Genomic DNA, 27,012 nt, shown 5'->3' on the forward strand with positions numbered 1-27,012 from the left:
AGGGAGGACATGAACGCCCAATGTCTGCACTTCTGAAGACATCGCCCTAATTAGTATAGGGACATGTTAGTTATAAAATCATTTTTCACAGCGATTACAGGGCAGTATTAGGTCAGACTATACAACATTGCAACACAACTATAGTGTGCGAAATGAATAGGGAAAATGTGAATTTCGTTTGGAAATATTTTGGCGTGGGGGGGGGGCCCATTTGAAAGTTCGCACCGGGGCCCCTCACTTTGTAGTTACGCCACTGATGCCAGTCACAGATGATACTGAGATGTTACGCTAGGTGCACCAGCTAAAGGCTTGGTCTCTTTAAACTGAGCTTGAATTCTGATCTATGCTCCAGACCCCTAATCCTTGAACCTTAGAGTTTAATTTCTTCACAAAGTTACTGCACATAAAGGGGTTAACAAAAGGACATTTTTATGGAATGATTTTTATTAATTTAATACCAGCTTTAATGGTAAACTCCAATAAATATTTTGAGTGGCATCATTAGGTCACTTGAGACTTGGAATCTGGGCTGAAACCAGTCGTTGGCTTCTGTAAAGAAAGAGTAAGTCAAAATTCAGTATATGCCAATGAAAGGCAACATTTAAATATTGTAATTCAATTCTGAACATACAAAATAAAAAGTTAACCCCTTCTGGGAATGTGACGTGAATATGCATTACATCTCGAATACAAGTTTTTGGAGTGGGTGCAGGAGCTGAGCCGTTAGCTACGTGACACTGCTGCCATCGGAGCAGTTAGCTGCAGTTTAACCCTGTAGATGCATCGGTCAATAGCAAGACAGAAGGTGGGTGCCACTGCATAGTAAGGGGTCTACTGAACATCACATGTCTACTATCTTTATATTCTAGTGCTTTATAGGAGATTGCTGATTTACAATACACTGCAATCCTAAACTATTACAGTGCATTGTACCTGTGATTTAATAACCAAGTAACCACAGGTACAAGAATATACATTAAAAAAAATTGCAAACATATTTTTAAACATATATTTAATTGGTTATAATTAAAATATATATATATATATATATATATATATATATATATATATAAAATGTATATTATACACACACTACTCAAAAGCTCAAAAAAATAAAGGGAACGCTAATATCCCGCATCCTAGATATCGCTGTATGAAATATTCCAGTTGTAAGTCTTTATTCATTGCATTGTGGAATGTGTGGAGAATGGTAAAACCTACAAATGATCAACGTAAATCACAACTAATATCCCATGGAGGCCTGGAGCTGGAATGATGCACAAAATCAAAGTGGAAAATGAAGTTACAGGCTGATCCAACTTCAGTGGAAATGCCTCAAGAAAAGAAAATGATGCTCAGTAGTGTGTGCGGCCTCCACGTGCCTGTATGATCTCCCTACAATGCCTGTGCATGCTCCTGATGAGGCTGCGGATGGTCTCCTGAGGGATCTCCTCCCAGACCTGGACTAAAGCATCCTCCAACTCCTGGACAGTCTGTGGTGCAACGTGATGCTGGTGGATGGTGTGAGACATGATGTCCCAGATGTGTTCAATCGGATTCAGGTCTGGGGAACGGGCGGGCCAGTCCATAGCTTCAATGCCTTCATCTTGCAGGAACTGCTGACACACTCCAGCCACATGAGGTCTGGCATTGTCCTGCATTAGGAGGAACCCAGGGCCAACCGCACCAGCATATGGTCTCACGAGGTCTGAGGACCTCATCTCGGTACCTAATGGCAGTCAGGCTACCTCTGACGAGCACATGGAGGGCTGTGTGGCCCTCCACAAAAATGCCACCCCACAGCATTACTGACCCACTGCCAACCCGGTCATGCTGAAGGATGTTACAGGCAGCAGATCGCTCTCCATGGCGTCTCCAGACTCTGTCACGTCTGTCACATGTGCTCAGTGTGAACCTGCTTTCATCTGTGAAGAGCACAGGGCCCTAGTGGCAAATTTGCCAATCCTGGTGTTCTGTAGTAAATGCCAAGCGTCCTGCATGGTGTTGGGCTGTGAGCCCAACCCCCGTCTGTGGACGTCGGGCACTCAGACCATCCTCATGGAGTCGGTTTCTAACCGTTTGTGCAGACACATACACATTTGTGGCCTTCTGGAGGTCATTTTGCAGGGCTCTGACAGTAGTCCTCCAGTTCCTCCTTGCACAAAGGCTGAGGCAGCGTTTCTGCTGCTGGGTTGTTGCCCTCCTACAGTCCCCTCCTTGTCTCCTGGTGTACTGGCCTGTCTCCTGGTAGCACCTCCAGCCTCTGGACACTACACAGACATACACAGCAAACCTTCTTGCCACAGCTCGCATTGATGTGCCATCCTGGATGAACTGCACTACCTGAGCCACTTGTGTGGGTTGTAGAGTGTGTCTCATGCTACCACAAGTGACCAAAACATCAGCCAGAAAGCATTGGTACTGAGATGTGGTCTGTGGTCCCCACCTGTAGAACCACTCCTTTATTGAGGGTGTCTTGATAATTGCCAATAATTTCGATCTGTTTTCTATTCCATTTGCACAACAGCATATGAAATTGATTGTCAAACAGTGTTGCTTCCTAAGTGGACAGTTTGATTTCACAGAAGTTTGATTTGCTTGGGAGTTATATTCTGTTTAAGTGTTCCCTTTATTTTTTTGAGCAGTGTATATAGCTGGCATACTTGTTTTGAATTCTGTGACCAAGCTCCCTCCTGTGGTCGTGAGTGGTACTTCGGCTGGTTCTGTCTATGAGCTTCCTTTGGTGGATGAGAGTGGTACTGCGGCTTCTGAGTTTTCTTCCTCAGGTGATGAGGTTAAGTCGTTAGGTGCTGCTCTATTTAACTCCACCTAGTGCTTTGATCCTGGCCTCCAGTCAATGTTCCAGTATTGGTCTTGCTTCCTCCTGGATCGTTCCTGTGGCCTGTCTCTCCTGCATAAGCTAAGTTTTGCTTGTGTTATTTTTGTTTGCTATTTTTTCTGTCCAGCTTGCTATATTGGTTTTTCTTGCTTGCTGGAAGCTCTGAGACGCAGAGGGAGCACCTCCGTACCGTTAGTCGGTGCGGAGGGTCTTTTTGCCCCTCTGCGTGGTTGTTTGTAGGGTTTTGTGTTGACCGCAAAGCTATCTTTCCTATCCTCGGTCTATTCAGTTAGTCGGGCCTCACTTTGCTAAATCTATTTCATCTCTGTGTTTGTGTTTTCATCTTTGCTCACAGTCATTATATGTGGGGGGCTGCCTTTTCCTTTGGGGAATTTCTCTGAGGCAAGGTAGGCTTATTTTTCTATCTTCAGGGCTAGTTAGTTTCTCAGGCTGTGCCGAGTTGCATAGGGAGCGTTAGGCGCAATCCACGGCTACCTCTAGTGTGGTGTGATAGGATTAGGGATTGCGATCAGCAGAGTTCCCACGTCTCAGAGCTCGTCCTTTGTTTTTGGTAATTGTCAGGTCACTTCGTGTGCTCTGAACTTCAATGTCCATTGTGGTTCTGAATTACCTGTTCATAACAGTACTGGAGGCCCAAAGTACTAATGCTTCTCAATAGAGGGAAAAGAGAAGTTCTGAGACCATTTTTTTTTCTTTGCACTGTGTTTTGTCTTTCTTTTCCCCTTTACATCAGGGTGGTTCAGAACACAGGTGTGGACATGGACATTCAAGGTCTGTTCTCTTTGATGGATAATCTCGCTATACATGTACAGAATATTCAAGATTTAGTGGTTCAGAATCCTATGTTAGAACCTAAAATTCCTATTCCTGAGTTATTTTCTGGAGATAGAGCTAAGTTTTTGAACTTTAAAAATAATTGTAAACTATTTCTGGCTTTGAAACCCCGCTCCTCTGGTGACCCAGTTCAACAAGTTAAGATCATTATTTCTTTATTACGTGGCGACCCTCAAGACTGGGCATTTTCCCTTGCGCCAGGAGATCCTGCATTATGTAATATTGATGCGTTTTTTCTGGCGCTCGGATTGCTGTACGACGAACCTAATTCAGTGGATCAGGCAGAGAAAAATTTGCTGGCTCTGTGTCAGGGTCAGGATGAGATAGAGATTTATTGTCAGAAGTTTAGAAAGTGGTCCGTGCTCACTCAATGGAATGAATGTGCAGCTATTTTCAGAAAGGGTCTCTCTGAAGCCCTTAAGGATGTCATGGTGGGATTTCCTATGCCTGCTGGTCTGAATGAGTCTATGTCTTTGGCCATTCAGATCGGTCGACGCTTGTGTGAGCGTAAATCTGTGCACCATTTGGTGGTATTATCTGAGCATAAACCTGAGCCTATGCAGTGCGATAGGACTTTGACCAGAGCTGAAAGGCAAGAACACAGACGTCAGAATGGGCTGTGTTTCTACTGTGGTGATTCCACTCATGCTATCTCTGATTGTCCTAAGCGCACTAAGCGGTTCGCTAGGTCTGCCACCATTGGTACGGTACAGTCGAAATTTCTTTTGTCCGTTACTTTGATCTGCTCTTTGTCTTCCTATTCTGTCATGGCATTTGTGGATTCAGGCGCTGCCCTGAATTTGATGGACTTGGAGTTTGCTAGGCGCTGTGGGTTTGTCTTGGAGCCCTTGCAGTGTCCTATTCCATTGAGAGGAATTGATGCTACGCCTTTGGCCAAGAATAAGCCTCAGTATTGGACCCAGCTGACCATGTGCATGGCTCCTGCTCACCAGGAGGATATTCGCTTTCTGGTGTTGCATAATCTGCATGATGTGGTCGTGTTGGGGTTGCCATGGCTACAAGTCCATAACCCAGTATTAGATTGGAAATCAATGTCTGTGTCCAGCTGGGGTTGTCAAGGGGTACATGGTGATGTTCCATTTCTGTCTATCTCATCATCCACCCCTTCTGAGGTCCCAGAGTTCTTGTCTGATTACCGGGATGTATTCGATGAGCCCAAGTCCAATGCCCTACCTCCGCATAGGGATTGTGATTGTGCTATCGATTTGATTCCTGGTAGTAAGTTTCCTAAGGGTCGACTGTTTAATTTATCTGTACCTGAGCACGCCGCTATGCGGAGTTACGTGAAGGAGTCTTTGGAGAAGGGTCATATTCGCCCGTCATCGTCGCCATTGGGAGCGGGGTTCTTTTTTGTGGCCAAGAAGGATGGTTCGCTGAGACCTTGTATTGATTACCGCCTTCTAAATAAAATTACGGTCAAATTTCAGTACCCCTTGCCGCTGCTGTCTGATTTGTTTGCTCGGATTAAGGGGGCTAGTTGGTTCACCAAGATAGATCTTCGTGGTGCGTATAATCTTGTGCGCATTAAACAGGGCGATGAATGGAAAACAGCATTTAATACGCCCGAAGGCCATTTTGAGTACCTGGTTATGCCATTCGGGCTTTCTAATGCTCCATCTGTGTTTCAGTCCTTTATGCATGACATCTTCCGAGAGTACCTGGATAAATTCCTGATTGTATACTTGGATGATATTTTGGTCTTCTCGGATGATTGGGAGTCTCATGTGAAGCAGGTCAGAATGGTGTTCCAGGTCCTGCGTGCTAATTCTTTGTTTGTGAAGGGGTCAAAGTGTCTCTTTGGTGTTCAGAAGGTTTCATTTTTGGGGTTCATTTTTTCTCCTTCTACCATCGAGATGGACCCTGTTAAAGTTCAGGCCATTTATGATTGGACTCAGCCAACATCTCTGAAGAGTCTGCAGAAGTTCCTGGGCTTTGCTAATTTTTATCGTCGCTTCATCAATAATCTTTCTAGTATTGCTAAACCGTTGACCGATTTGACCAAGAAGGGTGCTGATGTGGTCAATTGGTCTTCTGCTGCTGTGGAAGCTTTTCAGGAGTTGAAGCGTCGTTTTTCTTCTGCCCCTGTGTTGTGCCAACCAGATGTTTCGCTTCCGTTCCAGGTCGAGGTTGATGCTTCTGAAATTGGAGCAGGGGCTGTTTTGTCGCAGAGAAGTTCTGATTGCTCGGTGATGAAACCATGCGCCTTCTTTTCCAGGAAATTTTCGCCTGCTGAGCGAAATTATGATGTTGGCAATCGAGAGTTGCTGGCCATGAAGTGGGCATTCGAGGAGTGGCGTCATTGGCTTGAAGGAGCTAAGCATCGCGTGGTGGTCTTGACTGATCACAAAAACTTGACTTATCTCGAGTCTGCCAAACGGTTGAATCCTAGACAGGCTCGTTGGTCGCTGTTTTTCTCCCGTTTTGACTTTGTGGTTTCGTACCTTCCAGGCTCTAAAAATGTGAAGGCGGATGCCCTGTCTAGGAGTTTTGTGGCCGATTCTCCGGGTTTGCCTGAGCCGGCGGGTATTCTCAAAGAGGGGGTAATTTTGTCTGCCATCTCCCCTGATTTGCGGCGGGTGCTGCAAAAATTTCAGGCTAATAGACCTGACCGTTGCCCAGCGGAGAAACTGTTTGTCCCTGATAGGTGGACGAATAAAGTTATCTCTGAGGTTCATTGTTCGGTGTTGGCTGGTCATCCTGGAATCTTTGGTACCAGAGATTTGGTGGCTAGATCCTTTTGGTGGCCGTCTCTGTCGCAGGATGTGCGTTCTTTTGTGCAGTCCTGTGGGATTTGTGCTCGGGCTAAGCCCTGCTGTTCTCGTGCCAGTGGGTTGCTTTTGCCCTTGCCAGTCCCGAAGAGGCCTTGGACACATATCTCTATGGATTTTATTTCGGATCTCCCCGTCTCTCAGAGAATGTCGGTCATTTGGGTGGTTTGTGATCGCTTCTCTAAGATGGTCCATTTGGTGCCCTTGTCTAAATTGCCTTCCTCCTCTGATTTGGTGCCATTGTTTTTCCAGCATGTGGTTCGTTTACATGGCATTCCAGAGAACATAGTTTCTGACAGAGGTTCCCAGTTTGTTTCGAGGTTTTGGCGAGCCTTTTGTGCTAGGATGGGCATTGATTTGTCTTTTTCCTCGGCTTTCCATCCTCAGACAAATGGCCAGACTGAACGAACCAATCAGACCTTGGAAACATATCTGAGATGTTTTGTTTCTGCTGATCAGGATGATTGGGTGTCCTTTTTGCCTTTGGCTGAGTTCACCCTTAATAATCGGGCCAGCTCGGCTACTTTGGTTTCGCCGTTTTTCTGCAATTCTGGGTTCCACCCTCGTTTCTCTTCAGGGCAGGTTGAGTCTTCGGACTGTCCTGGTGTGGATACTGTGGTGGATAGGTTGCAGCAGATTTGGACTCATGTAGTGGACAATTTGACTTTGTCCCAGGAGAAGGCTCAACGTTTCGCTAACCGCAGGCGCTGTGTGGGTCCCCGACTTCGTGTTGGGGATTTGGTTTGGTTGTCATCTCGTTATATTCCTATGAAGGTTTCCTCTCCTAAATTTAAGCCTTGCTTCATTGGTCCATATAGGATTTCTGAGGTTCTTAATCCTGTGTCTTTTCGTTTGACTCTTCCTGCTTCTTTTTCCATCCATAACGTGTTCCATAGGTCATTGTTGCGGAGATACGTGGCACCTGTGGTTCCATCTATTGATCCTCCTGCTCCGGTTTTGGTTGAAGGGGAATTGGAGTATATAGTGGAGAAGATTATGGATTCTCGTGTTTCGAGACGGAAACTCCAGTATCTGGTTAAGTGGAAAGGGTATGGTCAGGAAGATAATTCCTGGGTCTTTGCCTCTGATGTCCATGCTGCCGATCTGGTTCGTGCCTTTCATGTGGCTCATCCTGGTCGGCCTGGGGGCTCTGGTGAGGGTTCGGTGACCCCTCCTCAAGGGGGGGGTACTGTTGTGAATTCTGTGACCAAGCTCCCTCCTGTGGTCGTGAGTGGTACTTCGGCTGGTTCTGTCTATGAGCTTCCTTTGGTGGATGAGAGTGGTACTGCGGCTTCTGAGTTTTCTTCCTCAGGTGATGAGGTTAAGTCGTTAGGTGCTGCTCTATTTAACTCCACCTAGTGCTTTGATCCTGGCCTCCAGTCAATGTTCTAGTGTTGGTCTTGCTTCCTCCTGGATCGTTCCTGTGGCCTGTCTCTCCTGCATAAGCTAAGTTTTGCTTGTGTTATTTTTGTTTGCTATTTTTTCTGTCCAGCTTGCTATATTGGTTTTTCTTGCTTGCTGGAAGCTCTGAGACGCAGAGGGAGCACCTCCGTACCGTTAGTCGGTGCGGAGGGTCTTTTTGCCCCTCTGCGTGGTTGTTTGTAGGGTTTTGTGTTGACCACAAAGCTATCTTTCCTATCCTCGGTCTATTCAGTTAGTCGGGCCTCACTTTGCTAAATCTATTTCATCTCTGTGTTTGTGTTTTCATCTTTGCTCACAGTCATTATATGTGGGGGGCTGCCTTTTCCTTTGGGGAATTTCTCTGAGGCAAGGTAGGCTTATTTTTCTATCTTCAGGGCTAGTTAGTTTCTCAGGCTGTGCCGAGTTGCATAGGGAGCGTTAGGCGCAATCCACGGCTACCTCTAGTGTGGTGTGATAGGATTAGGGATTGCGATCAGCAGAGTTCCCACGTCTCAGAGCTCGTCCTTTGTTTTTGGTAATTGTCAGGTCACTTCGTGTGCTCTGAACTTCAATGTCCATTGTGGTTCTGAATTACCTGTTCATAACACATACTGCTTTCAGTCACCTAGAAAGAGCTGTCACACAGCCCCATCTACTAAAAAATAAAGTTATTGGTCTCAGAAAATAGCAACACAAGTCAAATTACATTTTAACAGATATATACAATTGCAATTAACATAATCCTTCTGGCACAAAGTGAATATGTCTCTTTAAAACGCACCATAAAAATGAAAACCGCAAGTGACTAAATAGTGGGTGGGTGGAGGGGGTTCTAGTCTACTTTACTTGTACATGTTTCATGTCCACATAAGATCATTTAAGAAATAGCATTTAAACCCACAACTCATCCTGGAAAAAAACAAGATTTCATTTGGCGAAGTCGACATGAAAAATAAAGTTACAGCTTTTGGAAGACTAAGATAAAAATAAAAACAAGCATAAAAAAAGAAAAATGGTGCGAATAGGTTAAAGTGTGGCAAATCTTTTGGTCTATTAAACCAATCACAGCGCCAAAAGTATCTGCAGGAGCCCTTTAAATATCCTATATTAATGTGAAATAAATAATAATAATAATCTTTATTATTATATTATTAATACATTTTTTATTTATAAATAAATAAGTAATGAAAAAAAAAAATAGGCTGAATTCTTATTTAATCAGTGCATTTACCTAAAAGAACATTAAAGAAAAATATTTAATTCAGATGAATTAAATGAAATGAAAAAAACAATTTACAGATCCCATTAAAGCCACTGAAGCACAGTTACCATTTCATTTCTCCAGGGCTCCAATTGATACAAGCATTTTCTCTAGCTCTCCACTGCCATCTAGTGGTACAAGGTCAGAACAACCTCCAATGCATTTTTCTCCTATGAATATCCGAGGTACCTTGAGAAAAAAAATGAAATATTGCATTTTTCAGGTATAGTATTGTATTTCATATATACTTATCTAAGACTTTTTTAATTTAGCAGTATTTAGATCAGTATTCCAAAGCAAAATATCAGCAGTGGGATCAAAACATGGAAGACAACTAAATCTTTCCTTAAGTTTCCCTGTTTAAATTTGGTTTGCATTAAATGCTAATGTATAATATTGTTGCGTGAAAGGGCCCAAGACTAATTTTGTTATATAAGAGTAATACAGGCACATTTTATAGGACCTTATGATGCATTATTAGAACCTCAGTCATGCTGCCAGGCCATAATACTATAACCTAACAGTAACATATGTATTAATATTCATTTCTACTGCACATATATAGTGTGTCAGTTGGCAGGTGCTATAGTAATGCAATAACCCTAATAAAAATGTAGTAAACTAAATCAAAATGCACAATCTTTTGGGCACAGATTCTTAATTAGTTTTTTTCCATGTTGCTTCCATTATATTCAATACACTATTTTTATTTCAAAAATTCTTCCCTACAAAAACTTTACATTATTTTGTTCAGGACTGTAAAACATCTGGATGAACATTGTTTTAGATTTTGTGATTCTGTTACACTTTGGAATCAGAGGTGTGCCCTAGAAATAGTTTTTTTTCCTGCATTTTGGCTATAGACCTATATGTAGAACCTTTAGGTTACATTCCCACGATTAGTTTTTGATTGGTGTTTGACACTGCACATTTTTGAAAAAATGCAAGTAAGGCTACTTTCACACTAGTGTTTTCTGCAATCCGTCACAATGCGTCGTTTTGCAGAAAAAACGCATCCTGCAAAAGTGCTTGCAGGATGTGTTTTTTCCCCATAGACTTGTATTGACGACGCATTTGCGACGGATTGCTTCTGCGGACCTGTTGTGAATTCTGTGGCTGAATTCACTCCTGTGGTCACAAGTGGTACTGCAGCTTCTGAGCTTCCTCCCTCAGGTGTTCTGGTGAGCTCGTTAACTGCTTCATTACTTAACTCCGCCTGATGCTGCTATCCTTGCTCCTTGTCAATGTTTCAGTGTTGGATCTGAGCTTCTCCTGATTGTTCCTGTGACCTGCTGCTCTGTATAGCTAAGTGCTTTTTGCTTTTTTGTTGCTTTTTTTCTGTCCAGCTTGTCTTTTGTTTTGCTGGAAGCTCTGAGACGCAAAGGGTGTACCGCCGTGCCGTTAGTTCGGCACGGTGGGTTTTTTTTGCCCCCTTTGCGTGGTTTTGCTTTAGGGTTTTTTGTAGACTGCAAAGTTCGCTTTACTGTCCTCGCTCTGTCCTAGAATATCGGGCCCCACTTTGCTGAATCTATTTCATCCCTACATTTTGTCTTTTCATCTTACTCACAGTCATTATATGTGGGGGGCTGCCTTTTCCTTTGGGGAATTTCTCTGGGGCAAGTCAGGCCTATTTTTCTATCTTCAGGCTAGCTAGTTTCTTAGGCTGTGCAGAGTTGCCTAGGTAGTTGTTAGGCGCAATCCACAGCCGCTTTTAGTTGTGTTTAGGATAGGATCAGGTGTGCAGTCTACAGAGTTTCCACGTCTCAGAGCTCGTTCTTGTATTTTTGGGTATTTGTCAGATCACTGTGTGCGCTCTGATCGCTAAGCACACTGTGTTTCTGGATTGCCTTCATAACACCTGTCATTAGCAAACATAACACGGACCGTCGGGAGCAAAAAACGCTACATGTAACGTTTTTTGCTCCTGACGGACCGCTTTTTCCGACCGCGCATGCGCGGCCGGAACTCCGCCCCCACCTCCCCGCACCTTACAATAGGACAGCGGATGTGCCGGAGAAATGCATCCGCTGCCTCCATTGTGCAATGCGCTAAATGCTAGCGTCGGAATCTCTCCCCGACGCATTGCGACAGGGAGATTCCGACGCTAGTGAGAAAGTAGCCTAACCTGTTTTACTTAATGCGTGCAGAAAATCTGCAACATCAAAAACTCACCAAAAGCTCATCATGGGAACAAGGCTTAGGTGAGCAGAAAAATGCGGTCTGCCACAGTTTTGCGCACTTCTGTATAAAAGGATATCGCTGAACAGAGGTACCTCTGCTGCCTCATTATAGTGAATGGATCTTTCGGGGTTTCATCTGAATCATGTCACTCGGAGGACAAATATGATCCCAAACATTATGTAAAATGTTCCCAATAAAAGCGTCAACTCATATTTTGCACTCCCAAATCCAAATGCCCCCTCTCTTCTGAGCGCCAAAGTGTGCCTAAACTTCATTTAGTGTCCATTTGTTTGGGATTTCTGTAGCGATGACAGCCCACCTAATGTATGAGTGTCTGTCTCCAAAAGTAAGAGCTGGGCCAGGGGATTCATCTGAAGAATGTATTTCAGAGATTTACATGGAAAACCCTGGTGTAAGCGCTTAGCACAGAGCGCAGGAATAAATGTGAGCCGAACCTTACTGCGATCTTTGGGAGGCAGAACGAACAAATCAACAGCAGGTGAAAAATTGGCTTTATTTATTTTTCATGCCGTTCCTCATATAAGTGATTAGACGGCTTTATTCTTCGGGTTGGTGCAATTATAGCGATACCAGATTTTCTGCTTGGCTGCTGTCACACACTAAAAGGAGATTTTTTTTGCAGAACTAGTTTTTGCATCGCCATATTTTGAGAGCTATAATTTTTCTATACTTCAGCCAACAATCGTAAGCTTATTTTTTGCGGGACGAGATGATGTTTTTACTGGTACCACTTTCGGACACACAACATTTTTTTTAATCCCTTTCTATTCTGATTTTTGAGAGGCAAAATGAACAAAAACCCGCAATTCAGGAATTGTTTTTCTAATTTTTTTATGCTGTTCAGAGTGTGATAAAATTGATAAGGCAGCTTTATTTTTTGGGTCAGCATGATTACAGCGATACCACACTTATATCTTTTTTTTTAATGTTTTGGCGCTTTTGCAAAAACAACTATTTTATAGAATATATGTATAATTATTTTTGCATCGCTTTATTCTAAGAGCTATAACTTTTCCAATGATGGAGCTGTATGGCATCTTGCTTTTTGTGGGACAAGATGACGTTTCCTAAAAGTTCTATATTTTCACAGATGAATGCAAAAAACATTGAACGAAATTTACCACTGGCATAAATAACAATGTATCACGAAAAAAAAAAAAATCTCAGAATCAATGGGATACTTTGAAGCATTCCAGAATTATTACCACATAAAGTGACACTGGTCAGAATTGTAAAATTTGGCCTGGTCATAAAGGTGAAAAAAGACTGGGTGGTGAAGGGGTTAAAGATGAAAGATCAATATGCACAAATAAGTCCTCAAAGAGTTCGATACACAGAAAAATAAAAAGAGGCAGTAGCTTAGCTTCCGCAGGGCCGAGGGGCCCACTCGGAGTGACTGCCATTCCTAACTGCGCAGCACACCAATATGATTAAGCTTTGCAGTAGAGCACAATCGCTCCCGGTTCCGTAGAGCAGAGGTTTCTTTAAGCCTGTGAGAACTACCCTGCAGTAAATCAACAAGTAAAAATAGTACATGTAAATATCATAGGATACTGAACCAACACTGTTTTGATTTTAAAAAAAGCATAAAAGTCATCCCATGGCGACAAGGTGTACCCAACGAGGATGGACCCTAGCTCTTGTAGTTCACCTCACTATGTGCCAGCAGACCCCAAAATAGACAGAAGCAGAGCAAGACCCAGACCTGATTATTTAAACACCTGCCTGTGTATAGCTATATAGATAAGATGCACAGCACATTGCATATCAACATATGTTCTGGATAATTTCTTTGTTTTTGCTTTAAAGCATCTATCACCACATTAGACCTATCTAATGTATTAATATGGGTATAAAGGTTATAGACTACTGAGGAGAGTGATGCCTGTATATCTCAAATCAGATGACTTGTTGCTGTTGATTAAAAATCTTTTATTACTTATATTAACGACCTCTTCTAGGCCCTGGGGAGGATGCGGCCTGCAAGATAAGTCTGCCTCAAGAGCTTGTTATAAATATAAAGGGCCATTACTAGTGTGATGGCCGCTCTCTGCTCTCCTGATCTCACTGCAGAGCTGTGTGTGATTATAACTGACACATCTGCAGGTTCCTCTCAGCTTCCAGCTCACACGCAGACAGGGTTACAATATTGTTACAATACAGCAGAGATCTGCAAAAAATGTGTTTACAAGAAGACAAATTAAATTTTTCCTGTTCTGTGTTAGTTACTTGTCTCACACTGGCGACTTCCTTTATTTAAAATAAGCTCTGGAGGCAGAGTTATCTTCCTTGCAACATCCTCTACGTTGCCTGGAAGAGGTCATTTTCATATGAAAAATGTGGATTTCTCTGCAATAATACATCAGATTACAGATATCAAGATATCATTTTATTCAACTTCCTATTACCTACATTCCCATAGAGATGGCTTAGAAGGGCTGATCCTACTGACATATTTCCTTTAAACCTGTGGATTACAGAACGGCAGGGTAATGCACTGGATGAGATGGGGACACTATGGCGTGATGATGTCCCCACGCTGGGACTCTGACATCCTGTGCATGTGCCAACGTGATGACGTAATTGCGTTGATCTGCCCGTGCTTTAGCGGTGGACTTCTCAGAATCCTGGATTAGGTAAGTATATGATGTTTTTCTTATTTTAATTAGTGATTGAGACTGATTGTGATTGTGGGGGCATCATAAAGTAAGGAGGACCTTCATAAAGTGGGGTGGTTATTGTGCGGACCCTCACAGTGTGTGGGCCCCTTATACAGTGTTATGGCTACTGTGGGAGGTTTTAATATGGTTTGGAGGTTACTAACAGGGCCCTCATACATGTGGGGGCTATGGTGTGGGGGCCTTCATATTGTGTAGGGACTACTGTTGAGACCATTATACAGTTTGATATCTACTGTGTAGTCCATCATACAGTGTGCGGATTACTGTTGAGCACTCTACAGTGTGGGACCCTCCTATATTTTGGGCTGTGCTGTGGGGCCATTATACAGTCTGAGGGCCCCCACACTGTATGACGTCACCCAACAGAAGACCCCAAAGTATGAGTATTACTCCATTATACAGTGTGAGTGTAAGGAGGAAGACCGGGCTGCAGGTACCAGTACCGAGCTGGGTGCGGAACTGTTGAGGCTGCCTCCCTTGTTGCCTGGGGGAAAGAATGAGGAGCCAGACCAACCTCATAACCTGGGTAGGAGGGGCAAGATAAAAGCAAAAGCATGCGCATCTGGCTGCAAACTAGCAGCAGCATGCAGCTGGGTGAGCAGTGTGCTCCGTCCCCTGAGTAACGGCGCCACGACAGGCTGCGTTGGTTGGTTCCCCCTGTCTCCATTGGGGCTGCTGAGGAGGGAGGTACCGTGCGCTTATGGACAGAGTACCGCGCACGAGCAGAGGAGAGAAGGTGAGCACCGGACAAAACCGTGTGGCCTTCCCTGCCAGTAACTTTGCGCCCATTCTCGTTTGACACTGGAAGTGTTGCGGCCTTGTTTACCTCGGCTGTGTGTGTTTATGGACTAGGGGTTCAGCAGAAGGTACCAGAGACGGACCGCTGCCACCAGAAGAAAGACCATCATTTAAAGGACCCCATCTGAGGACATCTTCCCAGATGCTCCCGATATAACAACCCTTGCGGGATCACCTGCTGAGGAGAAGCAGAAAGGACGTAAGTTCCTTAACTGGACTGTTATTTTATCTTCATTATTCTTACTAACCGTTCTTTAACCATTTACCTCCCTGCGAGGAGTGAATACTCTGTTCCATTAAATTGTTACATTTGGTTAACCCTTGCTCTGCCTTCTGTCACCATCCCACAACCTGCTTACACTAGGGCCATCATAAAGTGTGGGGATTAATCTAGTGGGTACTTATGTGGGGACCTTTACTGTGGGGTCCAACATACAGTGTGGGGTGTTCATAAAGTGTGAGGTCCACCTTGGGAGACCATTATAGAGTGCTAGGTTCATTATGCAATGTGGGGGCCACTGTGGAGGAGGGGCCTCAAAGTTTAAGGACTACTGTAAGGGCCACTATATAGTGTTGTGGCTACTTTGGAGGTCATCATACTGTGTATAGGGAAGCAGAGGGTACATTATACTGTGTGGGGGTTGGGACCCATCACACTATGCATAGGGGAGCTGTAGGCTCAACACAGTGTGCATAGGGGAGCTGTAGGCTCAACTCAGTGTGCATAGGGGAGCTGTGGGCCCATCATACTTTGTTTAGGGGAGCTGTGGGACCATCATACTGTGTATAGGAAAGCTGTACATGGGGGAACTCAGGAGACATTAAATGATACGTAGACAGTTAAGAAGAACTATTGTCATATGGGAACTCAGGGTATTGTGACCGTCAAAGTTGCACATGGGGCATAAATACTTTCTGGAGGGCAAAATGTGGACACTGTTTACTAGGGCACTGCACAGAGCATTTATATTATATATTTATATTATATAGGGTGCAATTTTACCATTGAAGTGCACATAGGAGGCGTTTTACTTTGCAAGGGACACAGTGGTGTGCATTATTATGTGGGGCACTGTTTTTGTGCCAAACAAGAGGAGCAGTAATAAGGACACATATGGCAGCAGCGTATCAGAACTAGGTTGTCAGTAGGATGTGTAGGTTGGAAATAGATGGGGACGGTGTTAAAAGTGTGAGAAGTCAAATGTGCTTAGTTGTAAATGCTGCAGACGAGTCTTGGCCAGATCGGGTAAGTGAACTTCTTCATCAGTAAGAACGTCATCTGTAATCACTATCTATAACTGTACTGTAATATCTAATCCCATCTCATGTTACATGTTGGATGGGATTGGCAGATCTGGAGGTGGACCGCATCAGACTGTAAGGCCAGGGTCACACTAGCGTAATACATCGGATGCGATATGATAATGACACTCTGCTCCTGCTCTGTGCTCTGATCCTTTCGCATAAGAGGATTGCAGCACAGCTGCGAAGGAGACGGAGAAATTAATTTCTTCATCCCCTCCATTGCCGACGTTGCAGGGAATCGCACTGTACCATGAAACAATAAAGAAGACTTTCCCCCAACATGGTGAGTGCCATCATCTTCACGTTCACCATTTAGGAATGTGAGTGCTTGAAAAGTAATAAGCCAAAAATCTTTGTGTACTACAATGGCAGAAACGGGTCATAGATTAAACAAGATCATGGCAATCTGGGTCGCAAGGGGAAAAAAAAGGAATTTCTTGTATTTATTTCTTTTACTAATTTATGTAGCACCATTAATTCCACAGCGCTGTACAGACATTATCATCACTGGAGCTCAAAATTTTAATTTCCTATCAGTGCGTCTTTGGAGTGTGGGAGGAAACCCTCGCACACACAGTGAGAACATACAAACTGACTACAATTAGTGAGAGTCGCCGGTGAGTCACTAATACCTAACATTATATGGTCTCAAAGCAACCACGATGTGGTGGCAATATGTGGTCATAGAATGTTATTGTTTAACCTTAAAGCACCATTCCAGTGTTTTGTTTTGTTTACAGAGCTGGAGTGGTGCTTTAAATGTAAGTCCTCTGCCTCCAACCTTATTTCACCATCCAGCGTCTTCACCGCTTTTCAGAGTTCATCTGGTCCCACGGTGCCATCTTATGAGCGCAGGTTCTGAGTGTCCAGAACTGAGAAGCTACATCCCAAGCTCTTATTGCAAGTCTGAGGACTGGAACGAGGCTCTCATAGACTTAGATTGAAGAGTTAACTCTGGCTCGCTCCATGAATCACTAGAGCAGCTGGCAGGTGTCAAACTACAGGGGACGGACTGTAGAGGGGGCGAAAGCAGATGAAACTGCCAGAAGGCGAGTATCAGACAGGGGACTTGGATTTTAAGCACCACTCCAGCAGTGAAATAAAAATAAAAAAAACTACAGTGGTGCTTTAAAGAGTGGCATTGTAATATTGGTACTATTGGTCTTGGTTTCATGATATTAGTCATAGTGACCCCCGTCTGGGAAAGTGTGTGTGGAGGGAGTGCTTGGGCCTCTTATTTCATACTTGGGTATACCCAAGATTTTTAGTTGCATTTCTTCTCCAAAAAATTGATATAACACCCAATGTCTGTGCGTGAGGGTTATTCGGCTACTAACTAGGGAGTCATTTGGTCTCTATGCAATGCTGTACAGGCATACTGGGGAAATGGCTATACCATCTGCATGAACCCTAACACTTTCAGGACTTGTGTACACTGTGGGCAGAATTATTAGGCAGGTTGTATTTTGATCACATGATACTTTTTATACATGTTGTCCTACTCCAAGCTGTTCAGGCTTGAGAGCCAACTACCAATTAAGTAAATCAGGTGATGTGCATCTCTGTAATGAGAAGGGGTGTTTTCTAATGACATCAAAACCCTATATAAGGTGTGCTTAATTATTAGGCAACTCCTTTCCTTTGGCAAAATGGGTCAGAAGAGAGATTTGACGGGCTCTGAAAAGTCCAAAATTGTGAGATGTCTTGCAGAGGGGTGCAGCAGTCTTAAAATTGTCAAACTTTTGAAGCGTGATCACCGAACATTCAAGCGTTTCATGGCAAATAGCCAACAGGCTCGGAAGACGCGAGTTGGGCAAAAAAGGTGCAAAGTAACTGCCCATGAATTGAGGAAAATCAAGCGTGAAGCTGCCAAGATACCATTTGCCACCGGTTTTGCCATATTTCAGAGCTGCAACATTACTGGAGTAACAAAAAGCAGGTGTGCTATACTCAGGGACATGGCCAAGGTAAGGAAGGCTGAAAAACGACCACCTTTGAACAAGAAACATAAGATAAAACGTCAAGACTGGGCCAAGAAATATCTTAAGACTGACTTTTCAAAGGTTTTATGGACTGATGAAATGAGAGTGACTCTTGATGGGCCAGATGGATGGGCCAGAGGCTGGATCAGTAAAGGGCAGAGAGATCCACTCCGACTCAGACGCCAGCAAGGTGGAGGTGGGGTACTGGTATGGGCTGGTATTATTAAAGATGAACTTGTGGGACCTTTTCGGTTTGAGGATGGAGTGAAGCTCAACTCCTAGACCTACTGCCAGTTTCTGGAAGACAGCTTCTTCAAGCAGTGGTACTGGAAGAAGTCGGTATCGTTCAAGAAAAACATGATTTTCATGCAGGACAATGCTCCATCACATGCCTCCAACTATTCCACAGCGTGGCTGGCCAGTAAAGGTCTCAAAGAAGAAAAATAATGACATGGCCACCTTGTTCACCTGATCTGAACTCCATAGAGAACCTGTGGTCCCTCATAAAATGTGAGATCTACAGGGAGGGAAAACAGTACACCTCTCGGAACAGTGTCTGGGAGGCTGTGGTGGCTGCTGCATGCAATGTTGGTCATAAACAGATCAAGCAACTGACAGAATCTATGGATGGAAAGCTGTTGAGTGTCATCATAAAGAAAGGTGGCTATATTGGTCACTAATTTTTTGGGGTTTTGTTTTTGCATGTCAGAAATATTTATTTCTAAATTTTGTGCAGTTATATTGGTTTACCTGGTGAAAATAAACAAGCGAGATGGGAATATATTTGATTTTTATTAAGTTGCCTAATAATTCTGCACAGTAATAGTTACCTGCACAAACAGATATCCTCCTAAGATAGCGAAATCTAAAAAAAAAGACCACTCCAACTTCCAAAAATATTAAGCTTTGATATTTATGAGTCTTTTGGGTTGATTGAGAACATGGTTGTTGATCAATAATAAAAATAATCCTCTAAAATACAACTTGCCTAATAATTCTGCACACAGTGTATTTTTGGTTTATCTGCTTTCTATGCTAAATGGAGCACACACAAAAAGCAAATGGACCAATGCAAGTGAATAGGCAAGTTTAGGGACCCTGTAGAGGAGCATATCTTTGGTCCAAGCGCAATCCAACAAGAGATAGGATTGCACTCAGGCCAATGTTATTCTATGTTTGGTAGATCGGCTCTCTTGGCTGCACACAGAGGTAGATACAGGTACATTGTCTCTTTAAATCTTCTGTTGATTTATTATACATCAGGAAATTAAAATAAACATGGTCCTTTCTGACAAAACAATAAAACAAAATGGTATACAGTCTCTGCATCTACAGGGATCCGCTCACTCAGGCTAACAACCACACACTGGTTCAGCTTTTCCATCTCAGGACACAGTGTTGGAGTTCATCTTTCCAGCTATACTGGATAATAGTGATGAGCGAATATACTTGTTACTCGAGATTTCTCGAGCATGCTCGGGTATCCTCCAAGGATTTTTTAGTGCTCAGAGTTTTAGTTTTTATTGCCGCAGCTGAATGATGTACATCTGTTAGCCAGCAAAAGTACATGTGGGGGTTGCCTGGTTGCTAGGGAATCCCCATATGTACTTATGTGGCTAACAAATGTAAATCATTCAGTTGCGGCAATAAAAACTAAAACTCCGAGCACTAAAAAATACTCGGAGGACACCCGAGCATGCTCGAGAAATCTCGAGTAACAAGTATATTCGCTCATCACTATCGGCCTCCAGAGGCATTCAGTGTTCAGTATAGCTGGAAAGATGAACTCCAACACTTTGTGTCCTGAGACACTCGAGTAACGAGTATATTCGCTCATCTCTAGAGGCCGACTATTTAAACCTAAGCACAAACTTGGGGTGGAGATAAGGTGGACAACCTCCCACCCGCTCTATGGTTGTCCACAAAAACCAGCCCTTAAAATGGCAGAATAACTCGCAACCTCTCAACACATAATGTGCTGAAGGAAATTTATGGGTTCAAATCACTGAAGCTATTGACCTTCATGAAACATATCCCCTCCAACACTTTGCCAGTGACTTTGTCACATATGGGACCGTGCAGGTGTCCTATTTTTTTCCTCAGTCTGTTCAGGGTCGAAAAAAAAAATGTAAAAAAAAAAAAATCTCAGCATTCTCAAATTACATGCAGCCATGCAAATCAACGATTTAGTGGGAAAAATTGGACTGCACCGGGATGACATCTGAGTACAGTCCGATTTCTACAGACATAAGGTAGAAAATTATTTTCTTCTCATCTGAGAATCTGATAACACTTACCACATATGGATCAAACTCTGGCATTTGGTCATAGTGTGATCAGCATAATTGGCCTGATTCGCTCGGATGAAAAAAAAATACTGTCATGTGACCCAAGCAGGACTGTCAAACTGTCAAAATTTTCAGGCTCTATTGAAACTCCGCCCAGGCTCTAGTCCAGCTCGACCTCGACCCCTCGAACCTTCCACAATTCCATTGCCCACTCTTGGAAAAACTGCACTTTGGCACTATGTCCTCACCCATCACACATTTAGGCCAGGATCACACATGCGAGAAACACGACTGAGTCTCACATGTTAATACTCAGCACTGCCGCACGCTCAGGGGCGGAGCGTGCAGCTGCACGTATTGCTATGCGGCCGCACGCTCCGCTCCTGAGTGCCGGCAGCAGTGCCGGGTATTAACATGCGAGACTTGGCCGCGTTTCTCGCATGTGTGATCCCGGCCTAACAGTTACCATTTAGTGATGAGCGAGTGTGCTCCGTACTCGGATTTCTCCAAGTATGCTCGGGAGGTCTCCGAGTATTTCGGCGTGCTCAGAGATTTAGTTTATGTCGACGCAGCTGCACGATTTGCGGATGCTAGACAGCTTGATTACATGTGGAGATTGTCTGTTTGTTAAGCAACCCCCACATGTATACAAGCTGTCTAGCAGCCGCAAATCATGCAGCTGCGTCGACAAACTAAATCTCTGAGCATGCCGAAATACTCGGAGACCACCCGAGCATGTTCGGAGAAACCCAAGTGACAAGCATACTGGCTCATGACTATTCCCTTTGAATACCAGATCACATACATAGCTTTTATTTTGGCCAAAAGATTTTTTAAACCGCCACCCCGACAAGGTAGACTCTCTTATCAGGGGACTACTCTACTCTAACTTATTAAACATTTCTAAATGTGTCCATTACTCTTTTTAGTTATATTGTTATTTATTTTTCTTTAAGGAAATGAGTCACATACATTTTTTACATTAATTGAAACCAGATTGATTTTTTTTTGTAATCTGTATTTCTGATTACAGATTGTTGTAGTCTGTTAGGGTATGTGCACACGTAGCGGATTCTCTGCGGATCCGCAGCGTTTTTTGAGGTGCAGAAACGCTGCAGATCCGCAATTGATTTACAGTACAATGTAAATCAATGAAAAAAAAAAAAATGCTGTGCACACTTTGCAGAAAACCTGCTGCGGAAACGCTGCGGTTTAAAAGAAGTAGCATGTCACTTCTTTTTTGTGAATCTGCAGCGTTTTTGTACCAATTCCATTATAGAAAACCGCAGGGGTTAAAAACGCAGCAAATCTGCAAGATAACCACAGCAAAAACGCACAAAATACGCTGCGGAACCGCACAAAAACCGCTACAAATCCGCAGGTGCGTTTTCCGCCAGGAGAGGCAGAATCCGCACCAGAAATTCTTAAGCCTAATCCGCAACGTGTGCACATAGCCTTGTCTGTACATTTATGGAAGCTGCACTTCTGCTTGAAGATCTACCATGTGAACTGGCCCTAATAATTATCCCATATTGTGAGAATCGGACTGCACTCAGATGTCGTCTGAGTGCAGTCCAGTAACTACTACTACTGTGACTAGTGAGACAATGACGGAGTCATAAAGGAACGAAGGGGTGTTTAAGAAATCGGGCTGCACTCAGATGTCGTCCGAGTGCAGTCCTGTAACTACTACTGTGACTAGTGTGACAATGACGGAGACATAAAGGAACAAAGGGGTGGACCCACTGGACCGTGACAACGATCCTCCCACGGGCGAGCTGACCAGATGGTACCGCCCCCTATACAGGGAGCATTAGGGGCAGACCCGCGAGAGACTATCGCCACAGCAGCTGGAAGACAAGGTGAAGTAGTGGTACAAGAAAGAAGCACAAATCTGGAAGATAACTGAGGACAGGCTGGAGAGAGAAGCAGGGATGGTGCTGAAGAAGCGGACTAGCAAGCAGGACTACGTGGAGATAGACAAAGTAGCACAAGGTCAGACAAATGAGACGCAGGACAATAGTGCGGCCTAGGTCAGTTGCAAGTACAAATGATCACAAGGCAAGGTTTGGAGGAAGAGGCGGACTAATAAGGCCAGTGCTGTGAGCACTTCCGGGTTGGAGTCCTCCAGGGAAAAGAGAGGAAAAGATAGAGCGGCAGGGAGACTCTCAGAGATGCACGCGCACAACGCTGAACCGAGCGTGCGCGCGCGCAGCCGGCGAGAAGCAGAGTCCGGGCGCGCACGCAGATAAGAGGACGCCGGACGGGAACCCGCAGCAAAGGAGGCTCGCCGAGGCGCCGAAGACAGGTGAGTGCAAGAGGGGGCAGGGAACCGTGGTGGAAGCGAAGATGTAACACATATGTTGTGTAGACGGGATAAGTATTAGGTTACTAGAATATTCCCTTTAAGACAGGCATCTGTATCTTATTGCAGACAGGCAGGTAGCAGTCAATAGGGATGAACTTGGTAATACAAGTATTTTGCAGGCAGCAGACAGACAGCCTCCAACTTCACACTGCGCAAATAGGGAGGTGGGGCACAAGAAGAGTAGCAGGTGGGTGGGCAGGCGCACGCACCTCATCGCTTTCGGGACCTCAAATCCTGCATTTAATGTGCCGCAAGCGCCCAGGGCGTGCCTTCATCTTGGGAACAGAGGGCGAGCTCTCAGTGTCTGAGGTCATTGATGGCCTCCTCTGCTGCGGCCATACAATGTAAGTACCTGTGTTCCCGGGGCTTAAAAAAGCAAAGTAATTAGCTCGCTTCCCAGAGTGCCACGCAGTAGGCAAGGCCGTTTATATAGTGGCGTGTCTGTGCTGCTTCACTGCAGATCGGGCAGCATGTCTCATCTAGTCCGGACCCCCCTCCCCACTTTGCTTCTGCTCCCTGGGTCCCATACACCAGTACAGCGTCGGATTGAAGCACCTTGGGCCCACCAGAGAAAATCATTCTTGGGGCCCACTATGTAGCTACATAGAAATAAATACTAAACCACCAAATGTGCAGTAAAACACACTAATATCAGGTTACAATATAAGGTAGTACACGTCTTAATTATGTAGCAGGTGTTGGGGTAGCACCCTCATAGAATATAAAGTAGTCCCTTCATAGTATATAAAGTAGCCCCCTCATATAGTATAATGTAGCCCCCTCACAGAATATAATGCATCCTTCATATAGAATGTAATGTTGCCCCCTCATAGCAAATAATGCAGTTCTCCATAGAATATAATGTAGCCCCCCATAGAATATAATGCAACCAGCCTCAGTATAATGCATACCTCATAGGGTATCACGCTGCCCACCTCTCATAGGGTATCACGCTGCCCACCTCTCATAGGGTATCATGCAGCTCACCCTCCCATAGGGTATCATGCAGCTCACCCCCCATAGGGTGTCATTTAGCTCACCCCCCTTCCATAGGGTATCATGGAGCTCACCACCCCTTTCATAGGGTATCATGCAACTCACTCCAACCATAGGGTTCCAGGCAGCTCACCCCCATAGCGTATCATGCAGCTCACCCCCTCATAATATCAGGACTGATATTAAAACAAAAACAAAACACAATACTCACCTCTCCTCCTCGCTCCAGCAGCGGCTCTGCTCAGATGTCAGGAGCTGCGCTGCAGTCGGCCTCCCACACCGCAGGTACGCGATGAAGTGACGTAATCGCACACTCGCTGTGTGTCAGAGGCAAGGGGAACCATGGGAGAGGGAGCATCATCTGACACTCTCTCCCCATTAACGAGCACTGGGGGGTGGCGCTGGTGCCAGGACCCCTGGCTTACGGCCCCATAGCGGCCCTCAGCCCACACGGAGCGGGGGCTCTGATAGTGGGCAGTGTTTAGCTGCAGCTCGCGGCAAACACTGCCCGCTATTAAAGTGAAATGAATTTGCTCCTCTCCACGCCCATGGAGGCATGGGGAAGCATGAATATTCATTTCACTTTAGCAGCTGGGACAGGCTTAGGCTTCCTGTCACCCGCTACTGCTCTGCTGGCCTCATAGCAGCTGTGTGGTGTGCTGCTATTAGCGACACCCCACTGGCTGGGGGCCCCTGGAGCACCGGGGGCCCTAGGCAGCTGTATGCCAACAGGTGTCAGGGCCTGGGCCCACCAGAGAATCCTCCGGTTCCCTCGGTGGCCCAGTCCAACCCTGCACCGGTAATGGAAGTAACACCAAGATGGAGGCCCTGGACCCTAACCTCAGATGAATGGTTCACATGTAGAAAGATCACAGCATGCACTAATCTGTTTTTTTTTTAGATTAGACTTGCAAATTAAGCTCAATGAATGTGGAAAAAACAAATGTCATAAAGACCCAATATTAACTGATCCAATGCAAATATTAACATAGGAAAATATACTTTGCCTTGGAGAATTTTAAAATTGTTGAAGTATAAGAACATAGAGTAAAGCTTCTCAAAACAGACATAAAGAGACAATACGGGGAACACATTTGTTTTTCATAAAAAAATGACGATTTTTCATAAGCTGTCTAAACCCAGCCTTAATGCAACCAGGCAAAAGACAACACAAAGCTTTCATCTAATTGCTTACTGTTTTTCCCTGCTTGCTGTGAGGTCATGGTTACGTAACCTAACTGTGTATTGTCTGTGTGAATTGCGTCCTTCACATATTGTAACCAGGGAAATTCAAACGTCTGAGACCACCCTGCTTTAATATATTAATCTGAATTACAACTTCTTAAGGGGTCCTCTCATCTGTAAGATTTAATTTAGATCCGGCCTAGAGCTTGTACTGCTTTTATTACAGGAGAGATATTCATAATGAACAATTCTAAGAATAAGACCGCATTTATATAGACAACACTTTAGTTATTACATTGTGCCAGAGCTTGTATTGATTATGGGATTTCTACTGTTCTTGGCTATTGTGGACATTAGGAAAAAAAAAGGCCAATTCAAGAAAATGTGAAGACAAGAAAAAGGAAAGGTATAACATTGTAAGGCCTCTTTCGCACTTCCGTCTTTTTGAAGATGTTGCAATGCGTCATTCTGTGCAAAAAACGCATCCTGCAAAGTTGCCCGCAGGATGCGTTTTTTGCACATAGACTTGTATTACCGATGCATCGCGACGTATGGACACACATTCCATACGTCGTGCACTAGTTGCGTCGGTAATTGACGGACCGTCGTCACAAAAAAAGTTCAATGTAATGTTTTTTTGTGCGTCGCGTCCGCCATTTTTGACCACGCATGAGCGGCCAAAACTCCACCCCCTCCTCCCCGGACTGCAGAATGGGCAGCGGATGCGTTGAAAAACTGCATCCGCTACCCACGTCGTGCAGCAGTTTCACAACGTCCGTCGGCCCAACGCATAGCGACGGGCCCGTACCGACGGAAGTGTGAAGGAGGCCTAAACTGAGCGGATGAAATGCAGCATCTTGCGGGAAAAAAATGCAACGGGTGATTGATTTTCATAGACTGTTACACTATCTGTCTGCCGTAGTAAAGCTGGGACAGTGTAAAATCAGGAATATAACCCTGGCTCTGCGCTTCGGCTCTGATATCAATGTCTCGGACTGCCTTATGCAAATATTTGATACGTTGGCTGCTTTGTGTATGATCCATATACAGACACCCACCCTTCCCGGCAGGTATGGTGTATGCATCAGAGGACACTGAACTAGAAATGAATGACAGTGCAAATTATTGCCTGGAACGTGTAGGGTTAAAATGCGCCCTGAGCATTATATTATGTATAATAGGCAATTGGGACATCATAGTGAACTCACCGATCTCTCTCCGGTGATCTTCAGAAAATAATCTTGAAGACCGCTCATTATATCCAGAGTGGCAATATTAACGATTTCCAGATGTCCCTCCTTGAACTTGTATTTTTGCAGAATTCCTTTTGCTCTGACACAAAAGGGACATGAGATTTTCTCAAACATGGTGACTTTGGAAGCAGAAAGTTTACTCTGTACGAAATTCTGGGCCATTGTCGGAGAGGGAGAACTCCTTTGTTAACAAGTCGGTTGTGAGTGAAGGGAAATAGGGTTGTGCTACTGAGTCCAGTAGGAGGAGGGAGAGTGGTGGGTGGATGTATGGCGGCTCAGTTTGTTCTCTCTTTTTAACACTGTCCTTTCTGCTTCCAGCTCAGCCTGTTAAACCACTTAGATAATAGAATGGCCATTACTTGAAAAAGTCAGCTCTGAGAATGAAAGTAACACAGCACAGTTCTAATAATGCTATGTCATCGCTTGCCACATGGAAATGCATAACTAAGGGGAAAATAAATCCTGTGCTGTATTTTTTAAGTCTGTTTCGCAGGAGACAACGTTGAAGTTATTTGTAAAAAAAAAATTCTCAACATGTTGCAGCAGATGATAAATTTGTTGAATCACAGTCATGTCTTCCGATGTCTCTGATTTATGTGGAGTAAGAGTGCAAAAAAAAAGTTTTGTTTTGTTTTTTTTTTTAAAAGGGAGCCTGTCAGCAGGATTGTGCATAGTTAGGGTATGTGCACACGTCAGGATTTTTAGCTTTTTTTTTTGCAGAATTTCGCTATAAAAACGCTATAATTCCGCATTAAAATGCTAAAATTATGCATCCTATCATTTAGAATGCATTCTGGATTTTTTGTGCA

At 44.2% G+C, this 27,012-nt stretch overlaps 1 protein-coding gene across 1 annotated transcript; it reads right to left on the reverse strand.

Moving 5' to 3' along the window:
• Positions 1 to 424: 424 nt before the first annotated feature.
• On the reverse strand, positions 425 to 26,438 carry GLRX (glutaredoxin). The gene is made up of 3 exons (XM_069745379.1): positions 26,159 to 26,438; positions 9,214 to 9,334; positions 425 to 549 (listed from the first exon to the last, which is right to left on the reverse strand). The coding sequence occupies exons 1-2, from the start codon at positions 26,363 to 26,365 to the stop codon at positions 9,218 to 9,220; spliced, it is 324 nt and encodes a 107-aa protein (XP_069601480.1). The 5' UTR covers positions 26,366 to 26,438; the 3' UTR covers positions 425 to 549; positions 9,214 to 9,217.
• Positions 26,439 to 27,012: the final 574 nt, after the last annotated feature.

The sequence above is a fragment of the Ranitomeya imitator genome, chromosome 1 (assembly GCF_032444005.1).
Source record: "Ranitomeya imitator isolate aRanImi1 chromosome 1, aRanImi1.pri, whole genome shotgun sequence".
Lineage (NCBI taxonomy): Eukaryota > Metazoa > Chordata > Amphibia > Anura > Dendrobatidae > Ranitomeya > Ranitomeya imitator.